General features: G+C 34.9%; 1 protein-coding gene across 2 annotated transcripts; it reads left to right on the top strand.

Annotated features, from left to right (window-relative positions):
- Positions 1–1,384: 1,384 nt before the first annotated feature.
- LOC147391158 (Leucine-rich repeat protein kinase family protein) lies at positions 1,385–19,489 on the top strand. 2 transcript variants are annotated; one of them, XM_086457739.1, is made up of 13 exons: positions 1,385–1,858; positions 1,978–2,116; positions 2,916–2,987; positions 3,117–3,260; positions 3,352–3,501; positions 14,453–14,566; positions 14,649–14,713; positions 17,305–17,556; positions 17,710–17,915; positions 18,002–18,134; positions 18,214–18,371; positions 18,665–18,880; positions 19,066–19,489. In XM_086457739.1, the coding sequence occupies exons 1-13, from the start codon at positions 1,774–1,776 to the stop codon at positions 19,309–19,311; spliced, it is 1,980 nt and encodes a 659-aa protein (XP_086313865.1). In that variant the 5' UTR covers positions 1,385–1,773; the 3' UTR covers positions 19,312–19,489. The 2 variants fall into 2 exon arrangements, with proteins under 2 accessions (XP_086313865.1, XP_086313867.1); XM_086457741.1 differs by lacking the exon at positions 1,385–1,858 and having other exon boundaries at positions 2,068–2,116; positions 2,888–2,987.
- Positions 19,490–19,965: the final 476 nt, after the last annotated feature.

The following is a 19,965-nucleotide window of genomic DNA, read 5'->3' on the forward strand; positions in this document are numbered from 1 at the left end:
TTTGCCAATCTAGGGTTTGTGTCATGTTCATAATATATATATATACATGGGCATGACACAAAGATCATGTTCATAATATATAGATAAACATTTTGGCAAAACATTTTTCAAAACATGGGTTAGAAGTTTTGGAATGGGCTGATTTTTGGTGAGGATGATCTCTACGGTGAGGAGATCATCATCACCAAAAACCAGCTAATTCCAAAACTTCTAACCCCATCAAAAATGGTTTATAAAAAATGGACGGTCCACGATTTTTCAACTTGTAAACATGGGGCTAGAAGTTTTGGAATGGGCTGATTTTTGGTGATGATGATCTCCTCACCGTAGAGATCATCCTCACAAAAAATCAGCCCATTCCAAAACTTCTAACCCCATAAAATATGGTTTACAAAAAATGGACGGTCCACAATTTTTCAACTTGTAAACATGGGGCACAAAAAATCAGCCCATTCCAAAATTTCTAACCCCATCAAAAATGGTTTACAAAAAATGGACGGTCCACGATTTTTCAACTTGTAAACATGGGGCTAAATTTTTTTGGAATGGGCTGATTTTTGGTGAAGATGATCTTCTAATCATAGAGATCATCCTCACCAAAAATCAGCCCATTCTAAAACTTCTAACCCATGTAGGACAAAACACGTTTATTAAAGTGTAGGGTAAAGCTTAGGGTGTTGAACATTTCCCTATATATATGTGGGAGCGGTTCAGCAACCCTAAAGTTTGCCAAACATTGTGCCAAACATTTTTCAAAACATGGGTACGAAGTTTTGGAATAAGCTGATCTTTTGTGAGGATCATCTTTATGATGAGGAGATCACTCTCACCAAAAATCAGCATATTCCAAAACTTCTAACTCCATCAAAAGTGATTTACAAAAATTGGATGGTCCACGATTTTTTAATTTGTAAACTAGGGTTAGAAATTTCAAAATAAACTAATTTTTGGAGAGGATGATATCTATGATGATGATATATATATATATATATATTTGAATCAGGATAGGTTGCTATCTCGCTTTAACGATTAAGCAAAATCTTCCTCTTTTCATGAAATGCGGTAACTCTACACTTTAGTGAATATTTGAGATATTTCTATATTTTCAAATTGGTGAAATACACCTTGACTTCAATCTTTGCTTATGGATTAATAAAATATTACTTAAAATCTTGATTTATTTTTCAAACAATCAATCTTTATGATGTTGATGTTGATGTTGATGATGATGATGATGATGATGACAATGATTATGAAGATAATGATGACTCCGCTGATGCAATGATGATGAGGACATTTTCTATGAATCCATATAAGAAATGAGCGAGATGAACTAGGGCATGTCAAGAAATTGAAAAATGTCAAATATTAAAAGTGCCACGCGTCATGTACAGATAAGGATAGCTCCAAAATTTTATAACTCGGCAGAGTCAAATTGGGATCGGCACTTCGGCAGAGTTCTAAAAAATTTCTATATTGATATTTTTCTGTTGCAAAATTTCTGATTCTTGTAATCATTCCAACAACCAATCTTTGAACTCACTCAAGTTTAACCATCTCTCTGTGTCTCATCTTCTTCACTCATTTGAATTATTTCCTTCAATCAGGAGTTACTGGAAGCAAGGGTTTGGTTTGGACTTAAGTTTCATTTTGTTTTCCAAATGAACCCATCTCCATTTTAGTTTTTCTTCCAACTTGTTTCGAGATTTTGGGGTGATGGGTTTCTCCAAGACCCGAATTGAGTGACAAATTATAGAGAGAGTTGCAGAGAACATGAGAACTTTTGGTATATTTCAGCTTATTTGGGTCATTTCAGTTATTCTGTTTGTGTCTTGTGATTCCTTTTCATCTAACGAAGGTATGTTTGTTTTAAACTCCATTTGATTCATAATTTCAATTGATTTGTGTGGACATTGTTGACCAAAAGTGTTATTTTGAGTTATTTCTCTAACTGGGTTTTGGGGGCTTATTACACAGTTCGGGCTCTTACGGCCTTTAAGGAAGCTATATATGAGGACCCTTTTCGGGTTTTGTCGAATTGGAATGCTCTGGAGGCAGATCCTTGCAATTGGACAGGAATTTCATGTTCACTTGCTCGAGATCACGTTTTAACTCTGTAAGGAATCTTTTTTGTCTATTCAGAAACCAATTTTGCAGACAGATGCCACTTTGTGGATGATGTAAAATCAGAGTTATAATATGTATTTGTAGGCTTAAAATCTCATCCAGTGTGGGCTTCAAATATAAGTTGCCTATGAAACAAAGTTGATTTTAGACAACTCTATACAGGATAATGAATCAGGCTAAGTTTAAAATCTCAACTAATTTTTGTTTTTTGTTGTTTTTTTCGTTGCAATTTTGGCAAGGTCACTTGTAGCCAAGGGTGGAGCTAGTAAGGAGACATTGGGGGCAATTACCCCCGCTCAACTTTTTTGGGCATTTTAGATACCCTTGAATTTATGCTTAAATTTGAGATACCCCTGCATTTTGAACTACTGATATGCCCCGTTTGACCCTGCTGCCTCTACTCCCTCATCTCCCTCCAATTTTTGCCCTCTTGATGATACTATTTTATGCATCTCTCTCTCTCTCTTATTTTTTTTGGGGACGCAATCGAGTGTCCCCACATCCTTTGAAAATAGGACTAGTCCCTCCAAATCCGCACACACCCATCCACCACAAAGTGGTGTATCTGGTATAATTACCCATGGGGAAAGGTGGGGGCTCGAATTTTTATGCATCTATTCTTGTAAACTTTTTTTTTTTGGTGTATTTATCTTCTTGTAAACTAATTTTGTATATGCCTTTTATGTGTTTATATCTGTACAGAAATGAATAAGTAAATACTTGTTAGAACTGGTACTATGATCTATCAATGATAGTATAGCTCTTTTTCTTGGACTTGGATTTTGCAGGAATCTTTCTAATGCATCATTGAGAGGATTCCTTGCACCAGAATTAGGCTTATTGTCCTCCTTGCAAGAACTGTATGCATTTTTTTTCAACATTTTACAAAGAAATAGGGTTTATGCCACGTTTCAGTATTGTTTTTTTTTTGTTTTTTTTCAAATGTAAACGAGGGTTGGAACCTACTTCAATAGAGTGTTGTTTTGCAGAATTCTGCATAATAACAATCTTCTTGGGGCAATACCTAAAGAATTTGGCATATTGAAAAGTCTCAAGGTCTTGGATTTGGGGATGAATCAACTATCAGGGCCGATTCCTCTGGAGATTGGAAACTTGACCAACGTTATGAAAATGTAAGTGGATTTTGGTTATGGATCATCTGAAATTATTTTCTATGGTTTGTTTTCGCTTTCTCTGACTCGTACAACTTGAATTTTGTTGCAGACACCTTCAATCTAATGGATTGACTGGGAGCGTGCCTCCCAAGCTTGGTAATTTGAGAAACCTTGTTGAACTTTGGCTGGACAGGAATAAGCTTCAAGGAACTATTCCAGGCGATAATAACTCAAGTTTGACATCATACATGCATGGGATGTAAGTATATTCATTTTGCATTCTAGTCTCATAAGAAGAATTCCATTTGGTGCTTGTGCATTAGTAATGCTATATGATGATCATTGATTGTTTTTCTTTCAGAAAATTTGGTTATGGAAATCTGATTCTTCAAGCTTGAATAAGTTAGGGAGTTTAATTATCAAAGGCTTTAATAAGACGGAATATATGGATCCACAATATTTCACATATTTTAGAAAGTTAATAACATATAGCACTAAAATTAGCTGAATTTTTTTTGCGAATTTGTTGATTTAATATCTGGTGAAGTGAAGTTTACCCATTATATATTAGCCAATTATACTATTTAATATTGAACTAGGTAATAATTAATTTCTCTCATTTTTCTCACATTTGCTTGCTTATAGAAAGTTCCTAAGTGAAAAAGATCACTCCATGAGGAGTTTTCAAAATAAAAAAAACTCGTATTTGTTGAATCAAAGATAAAATGTCATCATGAGAAAGAGGTGTTGGAGTGAAGTCATCCTGTGAAAAAAAGGAATGTTTTAGTGAGTGAAAAAAAGAAGGAAAATGTTGATGAAACAAGCTAGTTGGAATGTTTTATAAATCGTAAGTGTCTAAGATGAAATATTTGAAGTTGCAAAGATGAATCAATTGAGATTCTGAGTTCCGGTGATTTTCTCAAACTTGAATATGTCAAGCTTAGTGTCTCCTTGTCATGTGAGGGCATTTGCTATCTTTCAACTTTCAGAAGCTGCAAGATGGTAGATTAGCTACTAGAGATAACAAAGGTAATTTCTTTGGGAGATAGATCTTTGTGTGTGATAGTAACATCTTTGTTAGGTTGTGTGGCCTTTGATTAATGAATTGATTGTAAGGGAACTTGGCCTACAAAGTGTTCTGAGTTTTGACTATTTGAGGTGTCAAGAGCCATATTCTTTGTGGAGTTAAACGATGAGGTTAAAAGTATTTCCCAGTCAAGGCAATTTTTTACTCAAAAGGTAGTGGTAGTATACATAGATGGTGGTTGATGTTGAATTCATGTTTATAGACAATTCTAAATATGGAAAGGTGTTATGCTTAAAGTTGTGTTACTTGTCTAGGAATCAAAGGGGTAGGGTTGTTGGACTGGCCTCAAGTTATTTGGTTCATGATAGTGGCATAATCTTCATAGTTATGGTAAAAAAATGATGAAGGGGATGATGTGAACATAGAAGATAGGTGCGGGATCAATGGAGGATCACATGTGGGTTGGTTGATAGCAACATAGCACTGAGAGGGACAATTTAAATAGGAAGGTGAAGAGCATTTGGTGGTGGTTGGTATAAGTATTGGTAAAGCTATTGAGAAGGTACAAGAGGTTGCAGCTGCTAAGACTAAATGTGATACCATATAGATGAGGCCTATAGAAGAATGTTTGCATAGATTGCATAGCCTTTTAGATCATTGAATAATAATTCAACATTCAAGTAAAAAGAGTTTCAAAAAGTGAGTTGTTATGGTATTGCTCTGGGAATTAGATTAAGGGGGGCCTATCGATCATGGCCATTGGTGTTAGTTTGATCATCTCGCTGAAAAAATGATGGGGATATAAGAAAAGTTTATGTTCCTTTTAACTCAAAAATTGGCCAAATGGGACAGCAGGAGGTTGTTTCGTTGTTGGTCAGAAGTTGTTAATGTTGTAAGAGATAGGCAGAAGGGAAGGGTAGGTAATTTGTGAAGAAGGGAGTAAATATAGTAGCTTCCGTGGTTTTAAATTTCATACTATCTTGGAATGTTTTGGCATTTGGAATAAGTTTTACTTGTCTGCAAATCGGAGGGTTACCTTCATAGTGAGTACACTATTGAGTTTGACAGTTTAGTTCCTATCATTATTTTCCATTTTATCTTGACCGCTTGAGTAAAATTGTTAGTTAGGGGACTTTCTTGTGGGCGATAGAAAAGAGTGTTAGAAGTTTCACGTTGTTGAGTGAGTTGTGTGCTTAGCTAGATTGAATGGTGGCCTTGATTTTCAATTTAAAAGCAATTGAATGGCTAAAGCATATTCATTCAGTTGACCCCAAATTTTTGGGATGAGACTTTGATGATGAGTCATGAACTTGACACTCTTCAAGAAATGGTTTTAAGATTCAGAATGGAGTGAGATTGTTTATAGAGGGGGATTATCATGGTTAAATATTCCTTTAGTGACTTTTGTTGTTTGTGATGCATCCTTTCTTCTCTTATAAATATGAGGATTTGGAAAGGTGTTATAAAAAAATATAATATTTTTAAGGAGGATATCAAATTGGAGATAGGAATGGATGATTCAGTGAGATACTAGGAAGATCTATATTCTTGAGTTTCAAATCTTATGGTGGAGTTTCAAAAGATATTTTCTCAATTGGAATTGTAATGACCTGAAAATCCTAAAATGTATCTCGAGGAAAGAATTTTAGATCCGTGCATTGATTTAAAAGTTATCAAATCCTTGAGTTTCGCGTTAGATATTTTACAATAGGTAAATGACACCTTAGAGACGTAATTTGAGGAAACCGATCATATCATTAGATTCGTGTCGAAAAATCACCCGAAATAGAGTATAAGTTTGTCCAATTCGGCATTTGGGAAAAACAATTCCCAAAATGACAAGTATGTCCCAACATAAGTGGTATAAATATCTAAATTCTATTAGAAAAATCAGATTTTTCTTATTCTCCTCTCTAAACAAATCTCAACCATTTTCCTTCAATATTTGAAACTCAGATCTACGCCAAACGAGAACGATCCGAGCTTAGGCGCAAGAAGGAAAGTTGTTCCTCTCGCCGAGGGTTACGCGTGGACCCAAAAAAATCCGATTTTCGCCGGAAGAAAATTTTGGAGATTGGCCGGAGGCGATTTTAAAGTCCGTTCAACCGTTGAAAATAGCTTGATGTAGGTTGCCTTCCCTTCTACCTTCTAGTTATGCGATAATTTCATAGAAAATCCATATGATTGTTGATAAATCTATTATTTCATTAAGTTTATACATATTTGAACGATTTGAATCATGTTTACATGCTTATTTATGATTGGTTTTAGTTCATTTGATGTAATATAAGCATTTCATAGTTAATATGATATTTGGATCGAGTTTGGTCGAGTTTCGACGAAAAATCAGCAATTCGGAAAAGTATCCGAATGTTGAGTTTGGTTCAAATTTGTTTTGTGTTGCTTCCATATAGTATGTATACCCATTTCCTACATTTATTTCATTAAAAACAATTAAGTATTACTTTAAGTTCTTTAATAAATAAATAAATAGTTCGTTTTCAATTTCGACTTTGAAAAATTATTTTTCAACACTTAGTTAAATTTTCATAGATTTTCAGCTTTTATGTCTTATGGTTTTATCTTTGTTTTCGAGTCTCTCGACTCAACCAAAACCATCGAATGGAATTGGTTGATGCTTTATGGATTTCGAATTGCTTTAAAAGTAAAATTATTTTAATAGATATGTAGGAAATTAGATGATAGATTGATTGATTTAATCGATGGATGGATAAAGAGAACGTATGTTCTCGACTGATTGATGGGATAGTGCCTCCAGTTTTACGTAGTGGCCATGCCACGTAAAACGTGATAGATGGATAGAGGGATGAGATGGTTGATGGATGGATATGACAGATAACTGTCACTGGAGGGTACTACCAGATTTTGTTTGTATTTTCGATTAAAATAAATGATATATTATATACAAAATAAATTATTTTGTTTACCAGTAAAGGTTTGTAGAAAACCCATAAAGAGTGACGTGTTGCTGTGTATCCGGAAGCGGCGAGTCAATCTAGGATAACACTAGATGTCATATGCTCTTCGGTAGTATGGGATACCTTAGAGCATATTACAGCTTATAAAATCCGGGAATTTCTCCTACTTATTTCCTGGGGAACGTTGTGTGTAAAGGCGGTCTCTGTATAGTGTAGAGCTAAGCGGGGTTCACATGCATTGCCTCTTGATAGGCTTCGACGCGAGGGGTCTCCTGGGCTAGTTAGTGATCACTTTTAGTCTGTAGTCGTTAAACGGTCGACCTCACCGTTAGTTGAACTCAGTATTGGGTTCTTGGTCAACGGCCAGTCTGAGCCGGATAAATGGTCATCCAACCGTGGTATGCTAGACCGGCCACAAAATCATATTATAACGATGGGATTCCACATCGGAGGTTAAGTTTGGAATATCGTATTGCCATAGCCGAGGCGGTTATATCGGCGTGTTCCTCTGCTCTCTTATCGATTACACCGCCGTGTTCTTATTATGTATCTTTTTCTTATTTTGTAATGATTGATAGATGTTTTCATTTAAAAGATGCATATGTTACTTTAAATGATTGAAAATGATAGATTGAAAGTTATTATAACTGTTTACTGAGTATGCTTAGACATTTATCGTATGTTACATTATGAAAAACTTACATTATTTAACTGTTCAACTGATTACTCGTGCAAGTATGACTCGTTGTTAGAACGGTGTTCATCCTGCTGAGTAACATTCCCCTGTTACTCACCCTATCCTTCCCCTTTCAGATTATTCAACTTTTGAAGAACCGTTCTTTGATGAGTCTTTTGAGGAGGTCCTCGAGGAGGTCCTCGAGGAGGATCAGATTGATGTTTTGCCGCCGCCATGTCTTTGAGGACTAGTAGAGGATCTTAGCGGTTTTTGGTTGTAGATAAGAAACATGGTAGTTTAGAAATTTTTGTAACCTGATGAATTATGAGATTAAAGATCTTGACTTATATCAGTGTTTGTCGATTTCTTCTGTTTACTCTAGACTCTCGTATAGATGTTAGTTAAATGTTTATTCCGCTGCGTATATTTTCTTTTCATAAGTATTATTATTTATGAATGTTCTGTCAGATTGTGTGATTGATTACCTCACACCTCGAGATTCTGACTGATGAATCATAGGGATTCGTGTTGGGATTTCGGGGCGTGACAGGAATGGGGATTTAATTTGAGTATATGGATTGGAATTCAGGTTCAATAGAAATTTGAATGATTGCCAAATTAATGAATTGGCCTCTTTTCTTGGGAAGTTGGTTAGTCCTAATTTTCTCTTTCAGATTTTGACAAGGTAACGTGAAAATTGAGTACCAATGACATGTTTTCTCTCACTTCATTCTATCTTTTACTTTTTGTATAGATTCATACATGGGATGGTGGGGTTTTGATCCTAGGTCTGTGGTATTACCCACAAAACTTTATTGATATGTAGTTCCTATTTAGTCAGACGTGTTTTTATTATTATTACTTTGCATGGACAACCTCTCTAGGTAACATTTTGATTAAGATCCCCTCATCAATAAGGGTCATAGGGACCAGGAAAAAGGAATGGAGCAAATAAGAGTGGGTCTAGAGTAGGATTCAAAATGGTTTTCAATACTTGTGATTGTCATGATCAATACCCATGGTTGTTATATCTTTGTTTGGTATAAGAAATGGTGGTTGTTAACCGAGGGGAAGCATGATTTGAGGAGGGGGGGGGGTATGTAGTGTCGTTGCACCACTCAGATTTCCTTCTCTCTCTCGATCAAGCCACTATCCTTTCTTCATTTTCGATTGTCTACAAGGGGTGAAAGAAACATCATGTTTTTTCTACAACAATTTCTAATATTTATTGGATCTCTTGGTTGGTTTTCAACCCCAGATGAAGTTTTGAGCATACGTTAGAGAAAAAAGAATAAATTAATCATGTAGGATTCCCAGGAAATTCTTCCACTCTTTTGGATGTAGATAATTATTCATCAGGCATTTCAGCAATTGATCCGATTCCATCTTTGTTTGTTCCATTTGAGGAAAGGAAGGATCCCAAATAATCGATTCTATTATCAACAGATGTGTTTTATGTAAGTATTATTTTGAGTCAGTTGATGATCTATTCTTTCATTTGCACAAGGGAAATATGGAACCCATACTTCCTATAGTTTAGGATAAAGTGGGCTATGCCAAGATCCTCAAGGTTTTTGATCCTTGGATTTGCAAAACATTTGCCAAGTGTGGTAGAGCTCTTTGCAAGGTGAATTACCTATGGAGGTTATCATTTGAAGATAAAGACAATTCTATACTACTGGTCGTTCACTAGCTCTGTTCCTTGAGGTTGCATTTTGAGAACTCTATGTTTAATGGGGGATGGTGTGATGATTTTGTGATTCTGACCTAGCTTTTTTAATTTGTTTTTAGCAAAGAGAGAAACTCTCAATCATAACAATATTTATATGCATTTCATATTGGGTTATGACTCTTTTTCTTCCTTTCGTTTAATAAAAAAAATTAAGATCAAGCGCTCTTGGATTCTCTTGAAGATTCCTTCAGTCAAAGTTGTTTCCTTAGAAATTTCATGTTTCTTTCATAAATTTAGGGTACATCAATATCACAATGCACCGATTATAGAATGCATTTACAAGTGAAATGTCAAAAAACATATGGATAACTCTTATATCCTTTCTTTTCACCTCAGAGAGGGAGTCAACGCAAATTTAGAACTTTAGAGGGCTGCTTTGGAGTCCATGGAATTTAGAATAAGTAGGTCCTAGACAAAATATATTTATTAATGATTCACACTGAGAGGAAGTACCAATAAAAGTTGATAACCAATAAAGACTTGAAAGCGACTATTTTTGTAACCTTGGTTCAATCCATAAGGATGGAGAATTGGACAAGATGTTGTCCATGGAATTAGATTTGGATGTGGCTTATGTATCCCAATCAAATTAATAGGAAAATTCTACAACATAGTAAGAAGAATATGTTTTATTGAGCTAGATGTTAGGCACTCAAGAAATGAAACGTTCTTAGATTGAGAATAGCGAAGATGAGGATGCTGAGATGGATGAGGAGAAATAGTATATATAAATATACATATAATTATAAATGTCCGTATTCTTGAAAATTTAGTATCCTCAATAGATGATAAACCAAAGGGAAATCAATTGAGATGGTTTGTATATGCACAGAAGGAACATTTAAGTTGAAGGCTCTAGAAGAGTGAGGAAGACCCAAAAGATCATGGTTTGAGGTAGTGAGAGCAGATATTAAGTCATATAGCAAAAGATAAGTCTTTAGACATAATAGAATGGAAGGATAGGATCGTTCAGCCAACCCCAATTTTTTTGATTATTAGGCTTTGATGATGATGATGACGATGATGATAATAATGAAGTCCTCTGATTTTAACTATTGAACTTTTTTCTTTTTTTCTCCTATTAATTGGTGTCATTCCTTGCTAAAAGATGATTCTACTTCCTTTGCACTGTTTTAAATTTATTTTCTTGGGATGAGAAAGTTTAATGTCATTCCTTTATCCATTTTTTATTTGATTTTCCTTTTTCTGTTTGAGTTTCATCATTCTACACTACTGTATTGCAAAATTAGGGCTATAATTAATTAATTAATTTTTTGTACCCCCAACTGGATCTGTTAAATCAGCTAAAATTTTACGCTTAGTTTTTTTCCTTTGAAATATTTTCTTTGTTTAGTGTCAGATATAATGCAAAATGCGTTAAGCAACGGATTGAAAGATCAGTTAATTCATTTGGACATGGAATGTCAATATTGTTGGATTGAAATTTTAATCAATTGAAAATGAAAAGTAACAAATTTTTCCATTTAATTATCTCTGAATTAGATATTTCAAGAACAGAATGACCATACTGACACATAAATCATGTATTTTTCCTACACAAGTTCACTAAATATGTTATTTTCATTTTGTGCACATTGATGTCTTCTCCGTACATTCTATCTGTCAATCTGTAACCCCATGGGTTGCCTATTCATGTTTCATAGAAATTCCTGTCAAAGTTAGAGTTCCGAGTGTGGTTAGCAATAGCATAACTCTTCTTAGTTAGAGCTTCTATTGTGGATTGGAATTCTGGTTCAATAGAAATTTGAATGATTGCCAAATTAATGAGTTGGCTTCTTTTCTTGGGAAGTTGGTTAGTACTAATGTTTCTCTTTCAGATTTTGACAAGGTAACGTGAAAAGTCAGTACCAATGACATGTTTACTCTCACTTCATTCTATTTTTTACTTTTTGTATAGATTAATACATGGTACGGTGGGGTTTTTATCCTAGATCCGTGGTATTACCCACAAAAATTTATTGATATGTAGTTCCTATTTCGTCAGACGTGTTTTTATTGTTATTACTTTACATGGACAACCTCTCTAGGTAGCATTTTGACTAAGATCCTCTCATCAATAAGGGTCATAGGGACCATGAAAAAGGAATGGAGCAAATAAGAGTGGGTCTAGAGCAAGATTCAACATGGTTTTCTATACTTGTGATTGTCGTGATCAATACTCATGGTTGTTATATCTTTGTTTGGGATAAGAAACGGTGGTTATTAACAGAGGGGAAACATGATTTGAGAGAAGAGGGGGGGGGGGGTATCTAGTGTCGATACACCACTCAAATTTCCTTGTCTCTCTTGATCAAGCCACTACTCTTTCTTCATTTTTTGATTGTCTACAAGGGGTGAAAGAAACATCACGTATTTTCTACAACAATTCCTAATATTTATTGGATCTCTCAGTTGGTTTTCAACCCTAGATGAAGTTTTGAGCATATGTTAGAGAACAAGGAATGAATTGATCCTGTAGGATTCTAGGAATTTCTTCCATTCTTTTGGTATCTAATGTCGATACACCACTCAGGCTTCCTTCTCTCTCGATCAAGCCACTAGCCTTTCTTTATTTTTCGATTGTCTGCAAGGGGTGAAAGAAACATCATGTTTTTTCTACAACAATTTCTAATATTTATTAGATCTCTCAGGTGGTTTTGAATCCTAGATGAAGTTTTGAGCATATGTTAGAGAAAAAAGAATGAATTGATCCTGTAGGATTCCCCAGAAATTCTTCCATTCTTTTGGATGCAAATAATTACTCATTAGGCATTTCAGCAATTGATCTGATCCATCTTTGTTCGTTCTATTTGAGGAAAGGAAGGATCCTAAAGAATCAATTCTATTATCAACAGATGTGTTTTATGTAAGTATTATTTTGAGTCAGTTGATCATGTATTCTTTCATTTGCACATGGAGTCCATTCTTACTATAGTTTTGGATAAAGTGGGCTATGCCAAGATCCTCAAGATTTTTGATCCTTGGATTTGCAAAACATTTGCCAAGTGTGGTAGAGCTCTTTGCAAGTGAATTTCCATTTGAAGATAAAGACAATTCTATACTATTGGTCATTCACTGTTTCCGTTCCTTGAGGTCGCATTTTGAGAACTTTATGTTTAATGGGGATGGTGTGATGATTTTGTGATTCTGTCCTAGCTTTTTTAATTTTATTTTAGCAAAGAGAGAAACTCTCAATCATAACAATATTTATATGCATTTTATATTGGGCAATGTATCATTTCTTCCTTTCGTTTCGTTTAATAAAAAAAAATAAGATCAAGCGCTCTTGGATTCTCTTGAAGATTCCTTTGGTCAAAGTAGTATCCTTAGAAAGTTCATGTTCCTTTCATAAATTTAGGGTACATCAATATTACAATGCATTTACAAGTGAAATGTCCAAAAAAATATGGATAACTCTAATATCCTTTCTTTTCACCTCAAAGAGGGAGTCAACGCAAATTTAGAACTTTACAAAGCTGCTTTGGAGTCCATGGAAAAATAGAATAATTAGGTCCTAGGCAAAATATATGGAGCAACTTTATTAATGATTCACACTGAGAGGAAGTACCAATAAAAGTTGATAACCAATAAAGACTCGAAAGCGACTATTTTTGTAACCTCGGTTCAATCCATAAGGATGGAGAATTGAGCAAGATGTTGTCCATGGAATTAGATTTGGATGTGGCTTATGTATAGTAAGAAGAATATGTTTTATGGAGCCATATGTTAGGCAATCAAGAAATGAAATGTTCTTAGATTGAGAATAACAAAGATGAGGATACTGAGATGGATGAGGAGAAATAGTAAATATATATAATTATATAAATGCCGTATTCTTGAAAATGTAGTATCCTTGATAGATGATAAACCAAGGGGAAATCAATTGAGATGGTTTGTATGTGCACATAAGGAATATGCAAGTTGAAGGTTTTAGAAGAGTGTGAGGAAGACCCAAAAGATCGTGGTTTGAGGTAGTGAGAGCAGATATTAAGTCATATAACAGAAGATAAGCCTTTAGACAGAATTGAATGGAAGAATAGGATCGTTCGGCCAACCCCAATTTTTTTGGATTATTAGGCTTTGATAATGATGATGATGGTGATAATGAAGTCCTCTGATTTTAACCATTGAACTTCTTTCTTCTTTTCTCCTATTAATTGGTATCATTCCTCGCTAAAAGATGATTCTACTGCCCTTGCAGTGCTTTAAATTTATTTTCTTGGGATGAGAAAGTTTAATGTTATACCTTTATCCATTTTTTATTCAATTTTCCTTTTTCTGTTTGAGTTTCATCATTCTACACTCCTGTATTGCAAAATTAGGGCTATAATTAATTAATTATTTTTTATACCCCCAACTGGATCTGTCAAATCAGCTAAGATTTTGCGCTTAATTTCTTTCCTTTGAAATATTTTCTTTGTTTAGTGTCAGATATAATGTAAAATGCGTTAAGCAACGGACTGAAAGATCAGTTAGTTCATTTGGACATGTAATGACAATGTTGCTGGAATTGAACTTTTAATCAATTGAAAATGAAAAGTAACAAATTTTTGCATTTAATTATCTCTGAATTAGATATTTCAACAACAGAATGACCATACTGACACATAAATCATGTATTTTTCCTACACAAGTTCTCTAAATATGTTATTTTCATTTTGTGCACATTGATGTCTTCTCCGTACATTCTATCTGTCAATCTGTAACCCCATGGGTTGCCTATTCATGTTTCATAGAAATTCCTGTCAAAGTTAGAGTTCCGAGTGTGGTTAGCAATAGCATAACTCTTCTTAGTTGGAGCTTCGATTGTGGTTTCATATTATGTTGCTGCTTCAGGTATACTTCTCCTGGAAATGCTACTGGCCTCTGCTTGTCAAATTTAAAAAATGCAGATTTTTCATTCAACTTCTTTGTTGGAAGAATCCCTCAGTGCCTGAAATATCTTCCAAGGTACCTTTCTTGAGCCTTCAATATATGACATCTGTTCATTCTGGTGAACTCATGCTTTACTTTTTTTTTTTTTTTACCGCAGAACAAGCTTTCAAGGAAATTGCTTCCAAGACAAGGATTCAAAACAGCGTTCTACTCAGCGATGTGGTGTGTATATTTTGGTTCTCTTTTAATAAATTTAGAGAGCTTCTATTGCCACACAAACTTTTACTAACAGCACCCCAAGATGTGTGTAAATTCTATATTGATTTATATAGGGATTGACCAGTTGCACACCACTAGCTGTTGGATGCACTCTAATTAAAAAAAAAAGTTTTTCTAAGCCTTGTTTTTTAACCGACTAATTGCACTTCATTATAGTAATCTTATAGTTTAGGGGTTTATTCATTTTCCCATGGTTTCTTCTATGTTTGTGCTATGTTTTTCTTGTGATTGATTTTGCTCATTTTCTCTTTGGCACCAGTTGAAGGTATTGGTTTTCTAATCTCTATTTAAGCTTTATTTAGAAATTGATAAAAGCTTATGCTTGGATCTTATCTCTTGGAATTCTACGATCATTGATCAGCCCGAAGTGTCCACTTGGATTCCAATGAGTTTTCTTAAGCCTCGTAATGACTTTAAAATTGTCCAAACCGTCCTTGGTTTTTCAATCCAGATACATGGTGATTCCAAGGGATTTATGATGTTTGCACATCGATTAGACTATACAAAAATGATTGAACCAACAATAATTTATGTGAGAATGGTTGGGGAAGAAGAAGAAGAAGAAGAAAAGGACTGCAATATTTTTCTATTATTTTTGGAGTGTAATCATCCAAATGAAGTGCAAAGGGGAATTTTTAAGTGATGGAGTGCAATCGGTAATGGGTTGTGTGCAACTAGTTGGTCCCTTTATATATGATTTGGGTTGCTGTTGGCAAAAGTTGGTGGGGGAATAGAGTCTCTCTAAAGTTATGGCTTGTTTATGTACTTGACAGCAGTATTTGGCAGAGTGGTGTAAGGTCGTAAATGAATTGTTCCCTAAAAGAGTGTATATAAATACAAGTGAATAGCCATGCCTTTTTGTTGGGAGCACTGACTACCCCAAATATTCTTCCGAAGCAGTATAGCCTTGAAGTTGTACAGGGTATCCAATATAGTTTCTCTCAAGCTATCAAAATCAATTTTACACATGTTGTAGTTCAACCCTTTCTTTTTCAAGTTTGATTCAACATGAAGTTTTTCAAATGCTCAGTGGAGCTTTTTATTTAGTACTGGATGGACCAAAAACCTCAATTAATTTAGCTTTCAGCAAGGTATTAAGTTTTCGCTCCTGTGTTTATTTTGATCAGCTTGGAAATGGAAATATTTTAATCAATGTGGAAACTAATACAATTAATGGAAATGTTTTATGAAGATCTTTAGGAAATTTCTGCAAGAAATGATGAAACAAATGTGAAAACATGCTCATATGTCATCAAACGATAATAATAACTATTTGAAGTATGAAAATGAAGATCATTTGCATTTCTGATTTCACTATACATTGACTCATGCTTTTGATAGACCGACAACCAAAAGAACTATATTCTATATGGAAATAGTTAATAGTGTCATATTATCTGCATACACCTTTTATATGTAAAACACTTGCCGGAGTCAATAAATTATTAAGTTCTATATTCACTTATTATATATATATATATATAACTAATACGAACATGGAAGATTGTATCTATCTAGTTATATAAACATGCTAATATACTTAGAATCCATGAAAATAAGATGATATGAAGACAACTAACTAGTAATAATTTATTTCTACTATCAAATGAATATTAAGTGTAACAACAATCCCTTCCTACGAGTAATTCATATTTTTTTTGTTAATTTTATAAATTTTCTCATTAATGTTAGAATATTTTCACATGATATTTGAGTATTTTAGCAAAGTTAGTGTTCATCAAAATATTTTGCGAAATGAATAGTGATTTCCACCAAAAATATATGCAAAAGAAAACTATTGGTTAAATATCGTGTCAACCATTGTAGAAATGCAAATATTTTGGTATATTTTGTGGAAACATGTTATAATATGATGCTACTAGCCTACTAGAGTTTGCCCGTTCCCATGGCACAGGCATCCTCTTTGGGGTTAAAGGGGTAAAAGAGGAAAGATAGTAAAGTTATAAGGGTATTATTGGAAAGGGGGAGGGGGAGGGGGAGGGGGGGGGGAGGGGGGGGGGGGGGGGGGGGACAATAAATTTTATGGGGGAGAAGAGGGGAAAGGCAATAAATTGGGTTTGTGTGGATTCCACTCATTTGTCTCATTTTTTATATCCCTCAAAACTGTAGTTGAGTGGGATCCACCATTGTGTTTTATTATAAAGACTAGAATTTGCCTGTGCTAACAACACGTGCATCCTTTTTGGGGGTTAAAGGGGTAAAAAAGGAAAGATAGTAAAGTTGGGGGGAGATATTATTGAAAAAGGGTGGGGGGGACCCCACTCCATTGTAGCTTGAGTGGGACGTTTATCCCCCAAAAAACTGTAACAGAGTGGGACCCACCGTTGTGTTTTGTTATATAGATGGCTTGTAATTTCCATACTAATTGTTTCAGTAGTAGGCCTATTGAAGTTCATTTTAGATTCATCTTTGTTACATCATGATCCTAGTTTAAGCACAATAGAATTCATCATTGCTCCATTTTAATCCGGCTATCATGATATGGTTGGTAATGTTTAGTTCCTTTATAACAGGTTCTGTTCCATCTGCAAAAAACCATCCGAGAGCCAACTCAGAGCACCGGAAGGCTGAAGATGCATCTAGGCATAAGAGGGCATCAGAACCTGTTTGGCTTTTAGCTCTAGAAATTGTAACAGGAACTATTGCTGGTGTTGTCCTACTCGTTGCTATAATCACTGCTGTTCAAAAATGTCAAGGGAAATCTCCTGTCATAATTCCTTGGAAAAAAGCCTCCAATGGGAAGGACCATATGATAATCTACATAGGTTTGTTTGTTAACTGTGCTTCGATGTCTTCTAACGTTTAAATTTCATAAGCAGCCTCTCTTTCTCTCTCTTTCTCTCTCTATATATATATATTTAAAGTTACAATCAAAGAAAAAGTTTTTGATATAAGTGGATCTTGTAATTTCTAAATAGATTCCGAGATGCTTAAGGACGTGGTGAGCTGGAGCAGACAGGATCTTGAAGTAGCCTGTGAAGATTTCAGCAACATCATTGGATCCTCTCCGAATAGTCTAGTATACAAAGGAATTGTGAAAAATGGGCCCGAGATTGCTGTGGTATCCCTGTGTATCAAGGAAGAGCACTGGACGGGTGATCTTGAGTTTTATTTTCAGAGAGAGGTTATTTCCTTATCAATATTTAGCTCCCAAAATTTAGTGATCCAAATTAAGCTTGACTTTTAATGCACTTGAATTCTACACTTCAGGTTGCAGATATGGCAAGACTAAATCACGTAAACACAGGAAAATTACTTGGCTACTGTAGAGAGAGCACTCCATTTTCAAGGATGCTTGTCTTCGAATATACATCAAATGGGACATTGTACGAGCACATCCACTGTAAGTAATTTATTATTATTATTTTTAAGGTGGTTGGTTGCTCCATAACTGAAAAAGAGATCTCAAATTTGAACTGCAGACAGTGAAGGATGTCAATTATCTTGGACCCGGCGCATGAAAATCATTATTGGCATTTCTCATGGTCTAAGATATATGCACACCGAACTTGATCCTCCATTCACTATATCTGAGCTGAATTCTAGTGCCGTCTATCTTACAGACGATTTTTCTCCCAAGGTATAATATAATACCCAAAACAGTCTTCAAGAGCTAGATTATGAAAACTTGAGTCTAAAGAACATATTATCAAGATTCAGGTCAACTTAAAAAGACTCCCTTATATAATTGACCGAATTTCAATGTGTCTTGTTTTGCATTTTACTCCGAATCTTGGAAGAATTTTGAGTTATTTTGTGTATTTTTTTTCTTCTTCTTTCTGTTGGATCGATCTTATAATCGTAAGTTTATGATTAATTTTGAGTTCTCTTTTTCCCAGAAATGACCTCTTTTAGCTCTGTTACGTTGTACAGCTGGTTGATTTCAAAAATTGGAAGATGGTTCTTGCCAGGTTAGAAAAGAACTCTGGTTCCATTGGTAACGGAGGTGTTTATCATGGTATCCCGGATTCTCTAGAGACACTCCATCTGGATGTCCAAGGAAACATATTTGCTTTTGGAGTACTCTTACTAGAAATAATCAGTGGGAGACCTCCATATTGCAAAGACAGAGGATACTTAGTTGATTGGGTAATAAACCACTTTAACTTATTATATTATCTTGGATTTTTTATTTCTTATTATCCCATCTACCTATGGAATCGTCAAAAAGTACCCCTTTAAACTCCTTGAAAACATATTTTTTGATGGGTAACGTGCGTGTGTGTGTGTGTGTAAATAAAGCATAAGTTCTTCTTTTGCTCCCTCTGCTGCAGGCACGAGAGTATCTAGAGCTGCCTGAAGTAATATCTTATCTGGTGGACCCTGAGTTGAGACATTTCAGATACAACGAACTCAAAGTAATATGCGAGGTGGTGAGTCTTTGTATACAATCTGATCCTGTGAAGCGACCGTCAATGCAGATTTTATGCCCCATGTTGGAAACTAGGATTGACACCTCAATATCCGCCAATCTTAAGGAGTCTCCTTTGGCATGGGCTGAGCTTGCCATCTCTTCATAGAGCTAACACTGTAAAGCTGACTGATACACTTGTAATAGATTTTCTTTCTTTGGGTATCTTGGAATTTACTTACATGCTGAAGAAAATGTAAAGCTTTACGTATGGCAAATCCTAGCATGGTTTATAATATTTTGCTTAAGTACTGAATGAAGGATGTAATACATTGAAGTTGTTTTCATTCTTCTCTTTTATTGTTCTCACTATGTGGACATTTTGGTTTTATTTAATTAATGTGATAGAAGCAACAAAACTAGAGGTTTTGACTCAATCAAGTCAGATTGTTGGCTTGATCAAATCGGACTCGAGTAGGCACTGATCATACAGACCCATTTTAAATCATTATTTGATATCAACCTCCTATAGGTTTTCCAGAGAGATTTGGGCTTATTTGTTGTCGTTATTCCATTCTTCTCATTGCTTTTCTGCCTGGATCGTGTCGTTTCTTCAATCTTGGGATTGTTCGAGTGTTCCCTTTGTAAAGAGAGGATTCTTTGCAGTCTAGTTCCTTCAGCTGTGTGTTGTGTTGGGGAATTTGACCGGAAAGGAATCATGGGATCTTTGAAAGTAACGAGCATGCTATGCAAGAAACCAATTTTTTTGTTTTGTTTTTGCCAATTCCAATCCTTAGGTCATAACTAGGGGACCCTTGTTTTT

The sequence above is a fragment of the Akebia trifoliata genome, chromosome 11, assembly GCF_017979445.1.
Source record: "Akebia trifoliata isolate Shusen 1 chromosome 11, ASM1797944v1, whole genome shotgun sequence".
NCBI lineage: Eukaryota > Viridiplantae > Streptophyta > Magnoliopsida > Ranunculales > Lardizabalaceae > Akebia > Akebia trifoliata.